Below are 14,639 nucleotides of genomic sequence, written 5' to 3'. Positions count from 1 at the left end.
TTTTGTAATAATAACAAGTTGGTTTGTTCACGATATTTACAAAATTATAAGTGTAATATAAAAATGTGGGAGTGATTACTGAACTCCACCAGCACCAAAAAAATTATAAAAAACAAAACGAACAATAATAAAATTTAATATCATTTTAAAATTTTTTGATCGAATAGCGAAATAGTTGACTCTAAAAGAGTTGACTTTTGGTTATAACTAAGTTTTTTTGTCCATTAATAAAAGGATCAGAACTTAAAAGCAATCTGTTAAATAAATCTATATTTGCAGTCGAATTATTAAAAATCCTTAATTTTTGATTCAGCGGCTCCTTTAAAAAGCTTTCTAATCAAAAACCAACCAAAAAGCTACAAAAGAAACAGCAAAAACAAGCTACAACAACAGCACACACATAACAGAAAAGATCTTCCTCCTAGAAAAAGGTTCTAAAATAAATGAGGTTAGGTTGCATTTTTTAATGCCACAAGTGCAGCGGCACCTTTCTGCAGCTGGACAAAACATTTTTATAATCTTGAAATATTAATAAAAAACAGGATATAAACATCATTGGAGAAAAACCAAGGAAAAGCACTTAAAACTTTACCTAAAACATTGTAACGCACAACATTTACGAACTAAATAAGACGCACATTTTACCACTTGTTTACATAAAACACAGCACAAGTTATTAATTCATGTAAATGTATAAACAAAGTATATACCGCTATGAACAATATCCATTATATACAAATGGGGTTAAACCGTGCTTTATAATTTATTATAATTTTTTAAATTCACTCCGTTGCACTGCACTGTTGACAAATTGCAAGTAAGTAAGCACGTTCTTCCACTTTGCATTCCAGTGTTGGAAAGTCCCGTTAGAAATTCCAAAAAAAAACTATTGTGTCATAAAGCTTGGACAATTAGCTGATCGTATAACCGGTTTTCGCTGGAATATCTCAAAATCAATTTTTTGATTTCTGGCCTATGGCAGCGACCACTGTGCATTGGTTGGAATTTAGTTAAACAATAGCCTGATATATTATTTATTTATTCTTTTTTTAAAAACAACCGAGACATTTATACATACTTCTAAAAAAATTATAAAAATCAATAGCACCTCTAGAAAATAATTAATTAGGAAAATCTCATAAAATACCTGACTGTCAGACATTTTAAATTTGAAAAATTCTGAAAATAAATTATTATTATACACTTTGCCTTTTGACATTTTTTTGGTAATTCCCCAAGTGCTGCATATTTTTAGTGTCTGTCATTTTATCGCACCATGCACTTCAGGGATTTTAAAGTTTGTTTTTTACTCTCCCCTTCAATTTGATTAATGATTCGTTTCTTTTCGTTTCTGTTGCTGTTTCTGTTTGGAGAGCTCCCCAACTTGGCCGTCCCGCATCCATTTCGAGCTTTTTCCATCCCAAAGTGTCCGTCGCCAGAACGTCGCCTTCGCTATAGCCACTTTGTCCGTCAATAAATTGAATGTGGTCTGGTCTGTTCAGTTCTGTTCTGCTGCGAGTTTTCTATTTTGCTGATGATGATGATGGCTTATTAGCCGAATTCACTACACAGAAAAATATTTAATGAGTTATGATGATCAATATGGTGATTTTTATAAAAAGAATTAGGAAAAGAAAACAATATTTTTGATAGTATCAATAACAATGATTAATATTGTGATTTTTCTAGGAAAATTATTAAAAGAAAACAATATTTTTGTTAGTATAAATTTTATAATATTTGTTGCGATTTAATGAGAATGATCCACGTGGAAATTTTTATGTAACATTATAGGGAGAATGATAAAAACATATTTTTGGTAGTATCAATTTGACGATATATTTTGTATTATTTTTTTGGATTCTCCTAAATATAATCTCCGTTGATTAAGGAAAGTTTTTCATCTAAGAGAAGAGATAACACCTACCTATTAAATATTATTGTCATTACTTACCAACTACTTAATTTAACTATTTTATTTTGTCTTGTGCAGCCATGTAAATTTTCGGTTGCCTTGTGCAAATTGTTTCGCCTTGATGCGTCAACATTTAATTGTATTCCTTCCTGTTTACAAATTCTTTATACTTTTTTTCGGTATCGCCTGGGTGCGAACTTCTTAACCCAGTTAGGTTTTCGTATATCGCTTGTGTTAACTTTTTGGCCTACTTGGCATTCGGGTCTTGGCCTTATTCCTCCTGTGCCACCTTTGTTTAGTTCGCCTATTTGCATTGTCATTAATTTTTAATAGTTCTCCTTGTCGAATTTCGCGCCCTTTGCGAGTGCTGTATATATAGGTCTACCTATATATTATATATATGTGGATATATGTGACATCAGCCGTTGCAAGTCGACTGCCTCCCTTTTTTGTTTTTTCAAACAGGCTAATTAAATGTCACACCACTTAGATGTGGGCACGTCATTGCGTGGGTGGTTGTTCCTTTGGTTTTAGCTTTTATTTCCTCTTAGTTGTTGCTTTTACTGCTGATGAAATTCTAATGTAAAACCCAATGTCCGCTGATATCAGCCTTCCCTTACAAAAGTTGCGAGAGCGTAGGTCTAGGAATCCCCTGAAATCAGCTTTTACTTGGCAAGTTTGTTTTTTGTAAAGAATAATGGCCTTCTGACTGATAAAATTAATTCTACGAATTCTAATGTAGATTAAATATGAGCTTAATTTAATACTTATCTCCAGACATATTTATGTGGAATTAGTATGAAGCGCTTTGTAGAATTTTAAATGATTTATAAATGTATTAAAATATATATATATTTTTTTATCTAAAACTTTTATTATTTTATTAAAATTATTGTAATAATCATAACTCTAAGAATTCAAAATAGAGATTAATTTAATATTTCACTTAATACACTTTTTTTTTAATTAGTAGAAAGGTCATTGAAAGTCATGGAAGGGATTTAATTTTTTCTAAAAATTGTATAATATTATAATATTCAGCAACTCATTTTGTTTCTCTCTTCGCCTTAAAATGCACAATTTAATTGCTAATATACCATTCCGTAATATTTTTCCTTACTTCCCCGAAAATCTCTAATTTACGATTTTAAATATTTTTCAAGACTTTATAGCCGGAGGTATTTCCTTGTCGATCACTCGCACCCTCTAGAACATTTCGCCGCGAAATGCGAATTAATTTATGTATTTAAGAATTCATAACAACAGCAAATCTACACACTCACACGGGGAATACAAAGAGAGTACCCCCTTGAAGACCCCACCTCCCTATCTATATCTCTATATCTCTCTGTTTAGCTTTCGCTCACTCGATATACTATATACGATATGCCATACAATTATTTCAACGCTTTTCCTCAAGTGAGTGCGACGAATTTCTTGGCGGAGCGTTGATTGAGAGTTTCTTTTTGATGTCGCAAGGGGGAAGCACTCTGTGTGTGTGCTTGCGATTGAGTGGGTGGCTAGGTTGGGTGGTGGGTGGTAGCTATGCCTACATATGTAAAACATGCTGGGCAACAGGCGAAACTATTAGGCCAGTCAGTCAGTCGCTCCGTTCATCGCTCGGCGTTCAGTCGCCTTTCGAGATTCTCGCTCTTCGCATTGCCAAAATGCGTCGCCGTCGCAAAGTCCTTATAAAGGCCACCAATTCGAAAGACAGTTCTCCATAAAAATCAAAAAAATATTAATATTGTGCGCTGGGAATTTTAAGCAACACGTGCCATGAGCTGTTTCTTCCGCTTATTTGTAAGCTGCAATTATTCGCTGTTGTAATTCGTTTTCGATGACAAATTCCAAACAGCTGACCCGTCTTAATCTTATCGCGAAAAAAAAGAAATCAGAAAAAACCAGAACAAAGAATGGAAAGTTGAGCAGTAGAAAAAACAATAGTTACACAATATTATCTTTTCACTGACTTGGGCAAACTTAGTTCACCATAATTTAACCAAAGGCAAATTTTGGGTTATAAATATGCGTATTTAGCTTGTGTGTGTGTTTGTGCTTAGTTAAGTTTGTTATTTATGCAAGTGAAATTAATTCTGGGGGCCCTGAAAGTGGGAAAACAAAAATAAGCGAGTGATTCAATTCGAGCAGAACATGCAATCGCCTAGAATGTGTGTTTATTTTGAAAATTGCCACAAAATGATGGAGGTTTTCCCTTCCCGTGTGAGCAATGTTGAATCAACAATTCAATATACCTACATAGTTTATTCAGAGTTTATTCAATTTCAATAGAGGGATTTTGTGTTTGCCTTTGGATGGGGGGTGGAAATAAAAACTTTTTCAATTAGCCGCCTGCTGCACAAGGGGATAATGCAATAATCGCTGCTCAAACTTTTTCATTATGCATTTGCTGGCCTGACCATCATCATTGAGTTTCCTCCTCTACTTTTGCAGGCCAGCACCGGCAAAATGGATGGCAATCCACTATCGGAAATAGAAGAAATTGTCAAGACGACAACGGTAAGTGGTCTTCAGTCGCTGAAGGTGGAGAGCAGGACTTAAATCTGAATCAATTTTCTAATCTGCAGGAGCAACACGAGTCCAACAGTCGCGTGGATGGCGGCGGAGGAGCGGAAAACGCCAGCACCAATGGCCACGGACGCGCCCACGACAACAATGAAGAGGTGAGTGGATGATTAGGGAGTTTGTCTTTGTGGCTAAACTAACAAATATGTATGCCAAACAGGGCCACGCTGCTCTATCGGACAAGGCGGCGGCGCTGAGGAAGCGACAGTGCGTCTTCGCGGAGCTCATGTCCACGGAGGAGGCCTATGTGCAGGATCTGAGTGACGTGGTCAATGGGTAAGTGGTTAAAATATTTCACAAAGCATTTATTTATAACCGTTTAACTCAATTTTAATATCCCCCTTTTCAGTTACATGACAGAGATCAACAACACGAACAGTGATATACCCATGCCCGAGGATTTAAAGGGTGGCAAAATGAAGTTGGTCTTCAACAATATCAAAGACATTTACGAGTGGCACAAGGAGTGAGTATAGAGTGTATATAAATTAAAAGTGTTTGTAAAGGCACTGTCATAAGTAGACGGTGGATTTTAGGTAAAATCGTTTTTTTTAAATACGATTTAAAGCCACATTTGATTAGTTAAAAATTTTTTTTATTAAGTTATAATTAGCTTTAGGACAAACTTAATTGAGGCTTTTGTAAACATTTTTTTGCCAATCAAATGTGGCTTTAAATCATATTTAAAAATCTGATTTCACCTAAAATCCGATGTCTAGTCATAAGGCAGCTTTAAGCACCCCTGAAATAAATGCTTTAGCCTGAAAACTGATTTAATAAAAATCTCTCTTAATTCCAGCTTCTTTTTGAGGGCCCTGCGCAACTGTCAAAAATCGCCAGCGGATTTAGGTCCACTTATCAAGCGCTCGGCCACCAAGTTCGCCCTCTACTACACCTATTGCAGTAATAAACCGCTGTCTGAGTACATAGTCAGCGCCCACTATCAGTATTTCGATTGCATACGCCAGAAGCTGGGACATCGCCTGGATGTAAGTGAACGTTACTAATTAGCTTTGCTCAGTGGATGCATGCTAGAAAACAAAACTAATGTCTTATCTTTTCTCCCTAATCCCCAGCTGAGCAACCTAATCATCAAGCCGGTGCAGCGAATCACCAAGTACGAACTGCTGATCAAGGAGATCATCAAGGCCACCGAGGGGGCGGGTCTGCAGAAGGAGGTGCCCATGCTGCAGGAGGCCTACCAGCAGATGAAGGTGGTGGTCAAGACGGTGAACGATATGATGGTGGTGCTGCGCAGCCTGCAGGATTTCGATGGGGAGATCACCGCCCAGGGCAGCCTGCTGATGCAGGGACCCATGAACTGCCTGGTGGATGCGGCCCAACGGCAACGGGAGCTGCAGGTGTTCCTCTTCCAGCAGATCATCATCTTTGCGGATATTGAGAAGACCAGGAATCAGTATTCCAGTCCCATATTCAAGTACCGTTCGCACATACAGGTAATATAAACTATTTAAACTATTTATGGAGTGTTTACTAATATCTGATTTTTCCCGCCAGCTCAATCACATGCAAATGAAGGAACTGGGCGACTGCCGTTTTCAAATCCGGTCCACTGACCCCAAGATACCCGAGATGACCATCATCTGCGAGGCGGGGTCGAACTACGCGGCCTGGGTGGATATGCTCAACAAGATCCTGCAGCAGCAGAACGACCTCATCTTCATGCTCTCCAATCCCCTGTCGACCAAAAACAAGTAAACACGCCGCCCGAGGAAACAAATTCCAAATGACAAAGCAGAAATAATGGAAAAGTTGAACAGTTAAGAAGCTTGAAAGCTTAAAAGCTAAAACAACAATGAGAAAATGATATTGTAATGTGTTTTGGGCACAGGGTTTTCCGCCTCTGTGAGAGTCTGTTTAGCGGATCCAAAGCCCAGAAACACACTCGCAACACTCAATCCTAATTTGTATGTAACTTGTAATTGTAATTTATTTATTATTATTCGTCATCACCTGCGTTTCCGTTCCGTCTGCCCTTTAGTTTCTAGTTTGAGCCTCTGTTTCTCTTCTGTTTTTGTATTATTCTATTTTCGTTTCCGTTTTCCGGATTTGTGTGTATGAAACGCCAAGTATTATATGCTCAAGATTACCTTTGACATTGTGTGCATTTTTAACTTAATTAGACTCCTTTGCAGTTAGTTTTACTCTTCCACATCTGAACTCTCAATCGAACGGCAGTCGGCAGTCGAAAACTACTCAGAATCAAAAGCAATTAACATTTTCGTTTCGTATTTTTATTCGCATTAAACGCAGAGTAAGGGTATAACTATTCTAGCCTTAGTTTTCGGTACATAGTTTTAGTTCTACCTGCTAAATGTTAATCATAGTTTAAACGTAAACGTAACTTGATTTGCTTTGGCCAACCCAGAGCAGAGATTTGTGTAATGGCACTCGTTCGAGTGCGGCATCGTGAATTAATTTAAGACTAAGTTTAGTCTATGAATGCAATGCAAAGCGTATTTGTACTTTATGTTTTACAAAATAAAATATGTAAGCTTTAAACGTAATCAAAAGAAAACCAGAAACCCTAAGTTTTTAATTATTCTAATTTTAAATTATGCCCCGAAATAAAACAAATGCCTGCTCAGATGTAATTCTTTTTGGTTTTTCGCCTCCCTTGGCCGCTTTTCAGTTATTTTCTTGATCAAAAAAGGACAAAACACTTTGTAGAGTAAGCAGTCATCAGAAATGGAAACCCAATACCTTATAGATACCACATAAGCGAAACCAAGCTGTATACCCAAGCCAATTTTTCGAAGCATATTTCTCTAATCGGTGTCTGTGCGTTTATGTTAGTTGGTAAGCAGGAGCAAAAGGCAGTAGTAGGGATAGTGTACAGTGTAGCATACGAGGATAAGTCAGAGTCACTCGCTCGCAAACAAAGTACTCAAACAGGACCAGGATTTGATTAAACGATTAACTGTATAGGACATGAGACGAAGTTACTAAGCGCGGTTGTTCATACGATATACTTTCGAATCGATTTTGTCTCTCTCTAGAGCTTGAAAGCTATCGATATTTTCCATATTTTAACATCATTGGTTCGATAATAGTGAGATATTCTTTCAAGCTCTACCACACTCACGCACGGTACAGTCTGGAACATGATTATGAATGCAATTTGAACATATATCAATGCGAAGAATAACAATAATGATTTAGCATAGCTAAATGTAGGAAGCGAACATGAAATGTATTTTTTTACAAAAATTGTGAAACGAACCTCCGGCATAATTCGTAATTAAATGTTAAAGGATCTGAGGATCTCAGGATCCATGGATCGGCAGGCAAACGCACAGTGAGAGGAACTCAAATGGCCACAACATTTTCTACATTTTTGCACTTAACTCGTAGAGCTCTACTCAACTCACAACCAATCGATCGATCGCAACATGTAACATACTGAATTCTTTTCGATTAATTAATTAATGGCACTTACCGATTAACTAATTGTTGTACTTAAGACCCAAACGCCCCCAGGTCGAAATTCTAGATAATTGTGGTAATTAAAGTGTGTGTTTTAGTTTATCCAATTACTCGGACTAAATATAAATACAAATATATATATTACTTGCAACTGCAATGCGAACAGCATAAAGTAAACGTGTTAATCTGTGTTTTAGCCAAGTAAGCCAGTAACCAGCCGGGTTTTCCCTTTGGAAAACGCTCGGAAAATGCCAGTCGAGATCAACAGCTTGGCCCGAGCGCAGGCTGCGAATATAATAATATGAATATATCCAGAAAAACAATATGCAAATTGTATGTAACCAACAAAGCATGTAATCTGAATTTAAAATTTTCAAAGTGAATAATAATAAAGCAAAAGTAGCTGAATAAACTTAACATATTCAAGAGAAACGTTTTTGAATTTAGAGGATCGTAAAAGTATAATTTTTGTTTAATAATTAATTTTTGTTTTTTTTTTTGTGATTATAAATTTTATTTTTGTGCGTAAAATTACATAACTAAAAATTGTCAATATATCGTTTTGGAAATTTGAATTAAGCGGGCTTTTACTGGTTCCAATTTGAACCAGCACGACTCCACAACCAGCTATATGTTAAAGTCCATCTCCAGTTTGGTTGCATATCGATCTCAGCTGCTCCTCCTTTACGCCGGGTACGTGTTGTTTTTGGTTAACTTTATTATATTTCATTATTATTTTATTTTTTGGCAGCTCAAAACCGAATACGCCGATCATCTGAAACACGCTTTATAAGTTCTTCGAGATGAAATCATCAAAAATGCTGAGGCTGGCCTCATTTTCTTTGTTGTCCGTCATTATTCTGGGGTCGCTCGGATCTTTGGCGAGCTCACAAGATAACCAATACTGTTCAAAGTCGCAGCCAGTCAGCATGGACCTTCTTCCTGAAATCAATTCTAAATTGGAGGACTTGGAGGAATTGGTCCACACCAAGCTGGATGCTCTGAAGGACCAGCAAGCTGCCCTTCTTGAATCTTTTAACAACATGCAAAACACTCTACACGCCATTCTTACCAAAAAAGAAGGTCCCGAAGCAATTCCTCAGGAAACTGATGTGGAAAATTTTGAGAAAACCATTCCGCCGAAGTTTGAGCAAATTGGCACAAGGTATTTCTACATTGAGGATAATCAAAGTCTTAATTGGACTGATGCCGCAGCCGCTTGTCATCGGATGGGTGGTTACTTGGCAGGCATTAAAAATCTAAAGGAATTGTATTCCATTCAATTAAAATTAAAAGATGAATTTGGGTACTGGCTTGGCATCAACGATCTTGCCACCAAGGGTAAGTTTATATCAGTGGCCTCTGGAAAACCAGCCGTAACTTTAAAATGGGGGAGCATTCGCCCGTTTAACAATAGGATGTGCGTTGTAGTACAAGACGTTTTAATGTACGATATAGATTGTGATAATCACTATCGTTTTATTTGTCAAGCCGACAACGAAATATAGGCTGAGCAACGATATAGTAGAATATTATTGTAATTCTATGAAACCAATTTTTCCACGAACAAATTTCTTAAAAACTTCTGTTTTCTTGTCACTTAAAAAATATTTTCAAATTATAAATTTTTATTGAATTAAATAAAATGGTTTTATAATTGGCCAAAAAAACAGTGCGCTTTCACTTACTAAGTTATCAATTCAAGTTATATAGCTTACACACAAAAAAATTGATTGGTAAAATTAACCTGTATATATAAACCAATAAACCTTAACATTCATTTGTCAAATATATAAAGAGAATACTCATTTAGTGTTTTGTAGTCAATAAAAAGCATTTTCTGTTTTATTTGGGTTCAATAAATTAAGACTAGTTATAAAAATGCTATCAGTTTTGAGCCAGCTGTGCGCCAATTGATCTACCTTCTGTCGGTTCCGGGACTTTTCAGATTCCTGGGCTTTCAGGACACCTCTTTCTTCAGACTCCCCGACGTGCCTGCCCCTCGTCGGGAGTCTCGGATCCTGCGGATGCAGCTGCAGCCTGGTGCAGCTGCTTCAGCTCGTTGTAGAGCCGCAGGGCGAGCTGCATGTTGGGCGCCCACTGGCGTCCCGGCACCTGGTGCTCCTTGGGCGGCTGGACGCACATCTTGACCAGCTTCTGGAGCGCCTTCGAGAGCCGAACGCCGCTGAGCAGGCCGGGCTGGAAGGTGCCGCCGCCCAGGAGGATGTGCTCGCAGAATATCTGGAAGTTGTTGTTCTGCTGGATGTGCGTGCACAGCTCCTTCTCCTCGTCGCACAATCCCCGGCAGGAGTGGAAGTGGCAGTCCTGGTGGGCATGACACTTGACGCCCCGCGACAATCGCTTGTCCAGTTGGCTCTCCACGTAGACGTGCTCGGCGCTCTGGTACTTCAGCCTTCTTTCGGACGCTGTGCCGAAGCGATTCACCTGCATCTTGCACATTTTCAGGGGTTCCGGCTTCATTTCATCCAGGCGGAATATGTACTCCATAATGTTGAGGGCATGCTTCAGGCGCTGCAAGCGATTGGAGGCTCTGAAAAGGGATCAAAGGGTCAAAAGGTTTTAAATCGGGGAAAAGAATATCACCCACAGATACTGCATAATGCTGGGATTGGACTGCACGATCTGCAGCCCCTCGGTGGCGTAGTACGGTCCACAGGAACCGAGAACTGCCGGGAATATGGACTCCTCGTCAAAGAGCTTGCCCATCATGTAGTTGTTGTCCTTGAACAGCCGCCAAAAACTGACCATCTGCTGCGAATTGTCATCGGCGATTTCCTGGTTTACCAAAGCCCGGATCTGTATATGAAAATTTAAAAATAAGATTTAGGATTCAAACGTTCAACTCCATCCCCTAGGCTATAATGCAGTTGTAATTTTGGATGTTGGAAATTTGGAAAGGCAGTTGTAAATGGAGTTGTAGAATTGGAAGTGGAGTTGGTAATTTTTAAATGGAGTTGTAGAATTGAAAGTGGAGTTGGTAATTTGTAAATGGAGTTGTAAATGGAGCTGTAGAATTGGAAGTGAAGCTGTAGATTTGTAAATTGAGTTGTAGAATTGGAAATGGAGTTGTTAATTTAAAAAACGGAGTTGTAGATTTGGAATTGGAGTTGAAAATTTGCAAATGGAGTTGTAGAATTGGAAGTGGAGTTATTGAATTGGAAGTGGAGTTGTTAATTTGTAAATGCAGTTGTGGAATTGGAAGTAAAGTTGTATATTTGTAAATGGAGTTGTAAATGGTGTTTTAAATGAAATTTAAAACTCCACTTCCAATTTTACAACTCCATTTCCAATTCTACAACTCCATTTCCAATTCTACAACTCCATTTACAACTCCACTTCCAATTCTACAACTCCATTTCCAAATTTACAACTCCACTTCCAATTTTACAACTCCATTTAGAACTCCTTTTCCAATTTTACAACTCCATTTTTAAATCTACAACTCCAACATATCTACAGCTCCTTTTCCAAAACTACGACTCCTTTTACCAAATCACAACTCCATTTTCAAACTTACAACTCCTTTTCCTTCAACCCCACCTAGATTAAGAGTTGAAGTTAAATGTTTGAAGTTAATAATAATTGGTTATGGAGCTTAGGAAAATTAGGATTTAGGACTTAGAAAATTAGGATTAAAACTTCTTCGACCTTAGCCTTACCATATTATCATCCAACGTGACATTATAGGCCAGTATGATGTGCAGCTTAACGATCTCATGGAACTCCTCGATCTTGGGATAGATGGACTCCCCCTTGCTGTTCGTCCAGCTCAGTTCATCATCGTTGTGCCGGGCCAGCTAATGAAAATGAATAGTGGAATCGTAGTCATGACAACCAAAGCCGGAAAAGCCGGAAAACCCGACCTACCTTCACTGCATACATATCACCGTTCTTCTCGGCCGTAAAGAGTATAGTTTTCATATCGTTCAGGGGACACTGGAAGTTGTCGAAGGAAGATTGGGAACCACAAAGTTCTTCGCACAGAGAGCCGCTGTACTCATGCTTTTCAAATTTCTGGCACTATGCGAGTTGTAATTAAAAATTAGTTTTGCAGCTGAGAAAATCGTTGCAATCTGTTTACCATTAAGTTGAGACTCCGATGGGACATCAACTTGAAGCAGAACTTGAGATTGAGGAAGGCGTAGCTGAAAATGCCCACCGCCAGCAGGACCGCAATTAAAACCGTGCGCTGCATTCCAAACCGAATTTTCCGTCGCAGGGCGGTCAACATTTTAAACGCCTAAGAATTCCATTTTTAAGCCAATTCGTTTACACACCCCATCGAAGGTACGGGTATATACACTTAAAGCTCAGGATTGTCAGCTTAATTTGACACATCCTTGACATGCGCACTACAATTTTGTCTATCGATGAGTATTGCAAGCAGTGCTATCGCTTTATCCTTTTTCTGTGATTTTAAAAATATTTTAATGCTTTGAAAAAGTCACCTTTTTGATTTTTAAAATAAATGACTTTTTCCTTTAATAACTATAGCATGAAATTCCTTTAGAAAGGGTGTCTAAAAGTATGCTATAAATAAAGAACGAAGAAATGTCTGCAACAGAATGAAAGCCTTAAAAAATATTGTTGCATACTTTCAAAAAACCTCCTTTTTCCTCTTTTACCATTCCCCTCCCCGCCCAAAAAATAAGACATGCTTTGTATTTTGAAATTATTACTTAACGTATAATTCTTTATTTATACTCTCTGCTAAATTGAGCAATTTACTTTACTTAATTCATCAATTTTTATTTGTATTTTTAATAAGTTGTCTTTTAATTTCATTCAAGTGTTTAGAGTTTCCTTTTTTTCTTTTGCTTTTGGTTTCTGTTTCTTTTTCTGCCTTACTAAAAATTGTTTAAATTCAGAATCATATACCTAGGTTCAAGTTTTTATTGTTGTATATTAATAATATAATTATTACTCCTCATTATGCCCACCTCCGGTTTTTCTCAGTGTGTCGGAATATGCGCTTGTCTGGTCTGTCAAGTCTGTTTCGGTTTGTCTGAGTGTTTTTGGGGTTCTCTTTATTCGGGGGTCTGTCTAATATTCACCTTTGCGTGTATTTATATACTTAAGATAACCGTTCTGTATGCACAATTTTAACTAGTTATGTACACAACTATATGTGGCTATGACAAATGCTAGAACATATCCGAACCACCAACTAAAGTACAAACAGGTAAAAAAAAGTCGCTAGGGTATAATGCCATTGTTAATTGTGTTAATTCAGCTATATATTTCAAACGGCATCTCACTAATTCTTGCAGCTGGCTTTGGTTTTTGTTTGTGGCTTGTGATTATCGTGGCCCGAAGGATCTCATCGATCTAGGGGTCTTTGGTTTTAACTGGTAAGTTTGTGTCTTTGCTACGTGAACTTTAAAAGGATTTGCCTCGGTTTTAGTTATTTCTCATAGTCGTTTTCCTATTACTGGATAATGGGGGTGCCAGTAAACTCACAGAAGTTTATAGATCTCTTATAAAGGTGCCTAAAAGTATGAAATGAAAAATAAGATTTTTTTGTTGCACACTTTTAGGCACCTGAAGAAGTGATTTGAAAACTCCAAAGATTTCTGTAGCTTCTTTTTTGGGTTGTTTTTTACGGCTAATTGTTACGGCTTCTGATCTGTTATTTACAGTTCGAATACACAACTTAAGACCAGTTCGTGTGGTGCCCGTTTTTATGTTTATACTTGATTTAACTTTACGCAATGTTAACATTCTGTCTTTTGATTTTGTTACAAAATCGCACGGCCGCGTGGCATTTTTAAATTGTTTTCTTTTATTCTCGTTTCGTAATTCCGTTTAACTCATTATTGTTTTGCTTAGTTCATTAAAATAATGTAAAAAATCTGCAAATTGCATGCTCCTCGTTAATTAATGTGCCTTTAAAAAATGTCTATGATTTCTCTATATGTATTCATTCTTATATTTACAGCAGTTTTCATTTTCGATTTGGTTTTGCGAACTTGATTACGTTTTTCATTTTTGAGTCTCCAATTGGATCTTGTTCTTGTTGTTCATTTATTTAAAACCTTTGTTTTTGGCAGTGCATTTATATTTATTATTTTCGGTTCACTAGTTCATAATGATTCGCCTCGGCTAATGACTACAAATGAAGTTCGTTCAGTTAGTTACTCGTCGTAAATTAGGTTATTAATTAATCAACAGCAGTTATTTACAATTTTCTCAAGGTACGTCTGATTCAACGGCCATTAAATTAAGTTTTGGAGTGCTTAGTTTACATTTAGTTTTGAGTTATTTGAGTATTTTTTCGAAAGCAACTGAGGCTACAGAGAGATACGACTAGAAAGTATAATTGGAAGACAGTTGTTGGGGGATAATACACTCGAAACGAATCTTTGGGGGGGAAATCAAGTGATTGAAGGGTTTTTGGTTTTTTTGGATTGGATTGAATAAAAACGGAAACGTATTTAATCCTTGAGCAAAACGGCTTATTGCTTCAGTACAAAAATCGCAAGCAGTCCCTGAAAAAATGCGCATATCAAATAAATGCTAACAAAACTCTCACTTTTCTGTGTAATCTTAATTTTCTGTTTTTCTTTTTTAACTTTAAACATTAAACTTGTTGCCCTTAGTGTGCCAAACTACAGTTGCTGTTGTTGTCGTCTTGCTGTCTTTTTCGTTTGTTAATTAATGGTTAATATTA

At 37.3% G+C, this 14,639-nt stretch overlaps 3 protein-coding genes across 6 annotated transcripts in view; 2 read left to right on the top strand and 1 right to left on the bottom strand.

Moving 5' to 3' along the window:
• trio (trio Rho guanine nucleotide exchange factor) overlaps positions 1-7,116 on the top strand; it is a 49,958-nt gene extending 42,842 nt beyond the window's left edge. For 3 of the 4 annotated variants that reach the window (XM_017138670.3, XM_070215051.1, XM_070215052.1), the window contains 7 exons: positions 4,370-4,435; positions 4,504-4,599; positions 4,662-4,777; positions 4,851-4,967; positions 5,301-5,490; positions 5,578-5,958; positions 6,020-7,116. In XM_017138670.3, coding sequence (XP_016994159.3) covers positions 4,370-4,435; positions 4,504-4,599; positions 4,662-4,777; positions 4,851-4,967; positions 5,301-5,490; positions 5,578-5,958; positions 6,020-6,220 — 1,167 coding nt within the window. In that variant the 3' untranslated portion in view covers positions 6,221-7,116. Of the gene's footprint in view, positions 1-3,520; positions 3,719-4,369; positions 4,436-4,503; positions 4,600-4,661; positions 4,778-4,850; positions 4,968-5,300; positions 5,491-5,577; positions 5,959-6,019 lie in introns of those variants that run through there. The other variant, XM_070215053.1, reaches the window with a different exon arrangement.
• A 1,761-nt stretch (positions 7,117-8,877) lies between these two features.
• Positions 8,878-9,456, top strand: LOC108055372 (uncharacterized). The gene is made up of 2 exons (XM_070214382.1): positions 8,878-9,289; positions 9,440-9,456. The coding sequence occupies exons 1-2, from the start codon at positions 8,878-8,880 to the stop codon at positions 9,454-9,456; spliced, it is 429 nt and encodes a 142-aa protein (XP_070070483.1).
• Positions 9,457-9,785: 329 nt separating this feature from the next.
• On the bottom strand, positions 9,786-12,278 carry aln (divergent protein kinase domain 1C). The gene is made up of 5 exons (XM_017138688.3): positions 12,051-12,278; positions 11,837-11,989; positions 11,629-11,766; positions 10,557-10,765; positions 9,786-10,499 (listed from the first exon to the last, which is right to left on the bottom strand). The coding sequence occupies exons 1-5, from the start codon at positions 12,198-12,200 to the stop codon at positions 9,926-9,928; spliced, it is 1,224 nt and encodes a 407-aa protein (XP_016994177.2). The 5' UTR covers positions 12,201-12,278; the 3' UTR covers positions 9,786-9,925.
• Between the last annotated feature and the right edge of the window lie 2,361 nt (positions 12,279-14,639).

The sequence above is a fragment of the Drosophila takahashii genome, chromosome 3L (assembly GCF_030179915.1).
Source record: "Drosophila takahashii strain IR98-3 E-12201 chromosome 3L, DtakHiC1v2, whole genome shotgun sequence".
NCBI classification, from domain to species: domain Eukaryota; kingdom Metazoa; phylum Arthropoda; class Insecta; order Diptera; family Drosophilidae; genus Drosophila; species Drosophila takahashii.
Note: the sequence above shows the minus strand (reverse complement) of the source record. Positions and strands in the feature narration are given on the sequence as shown.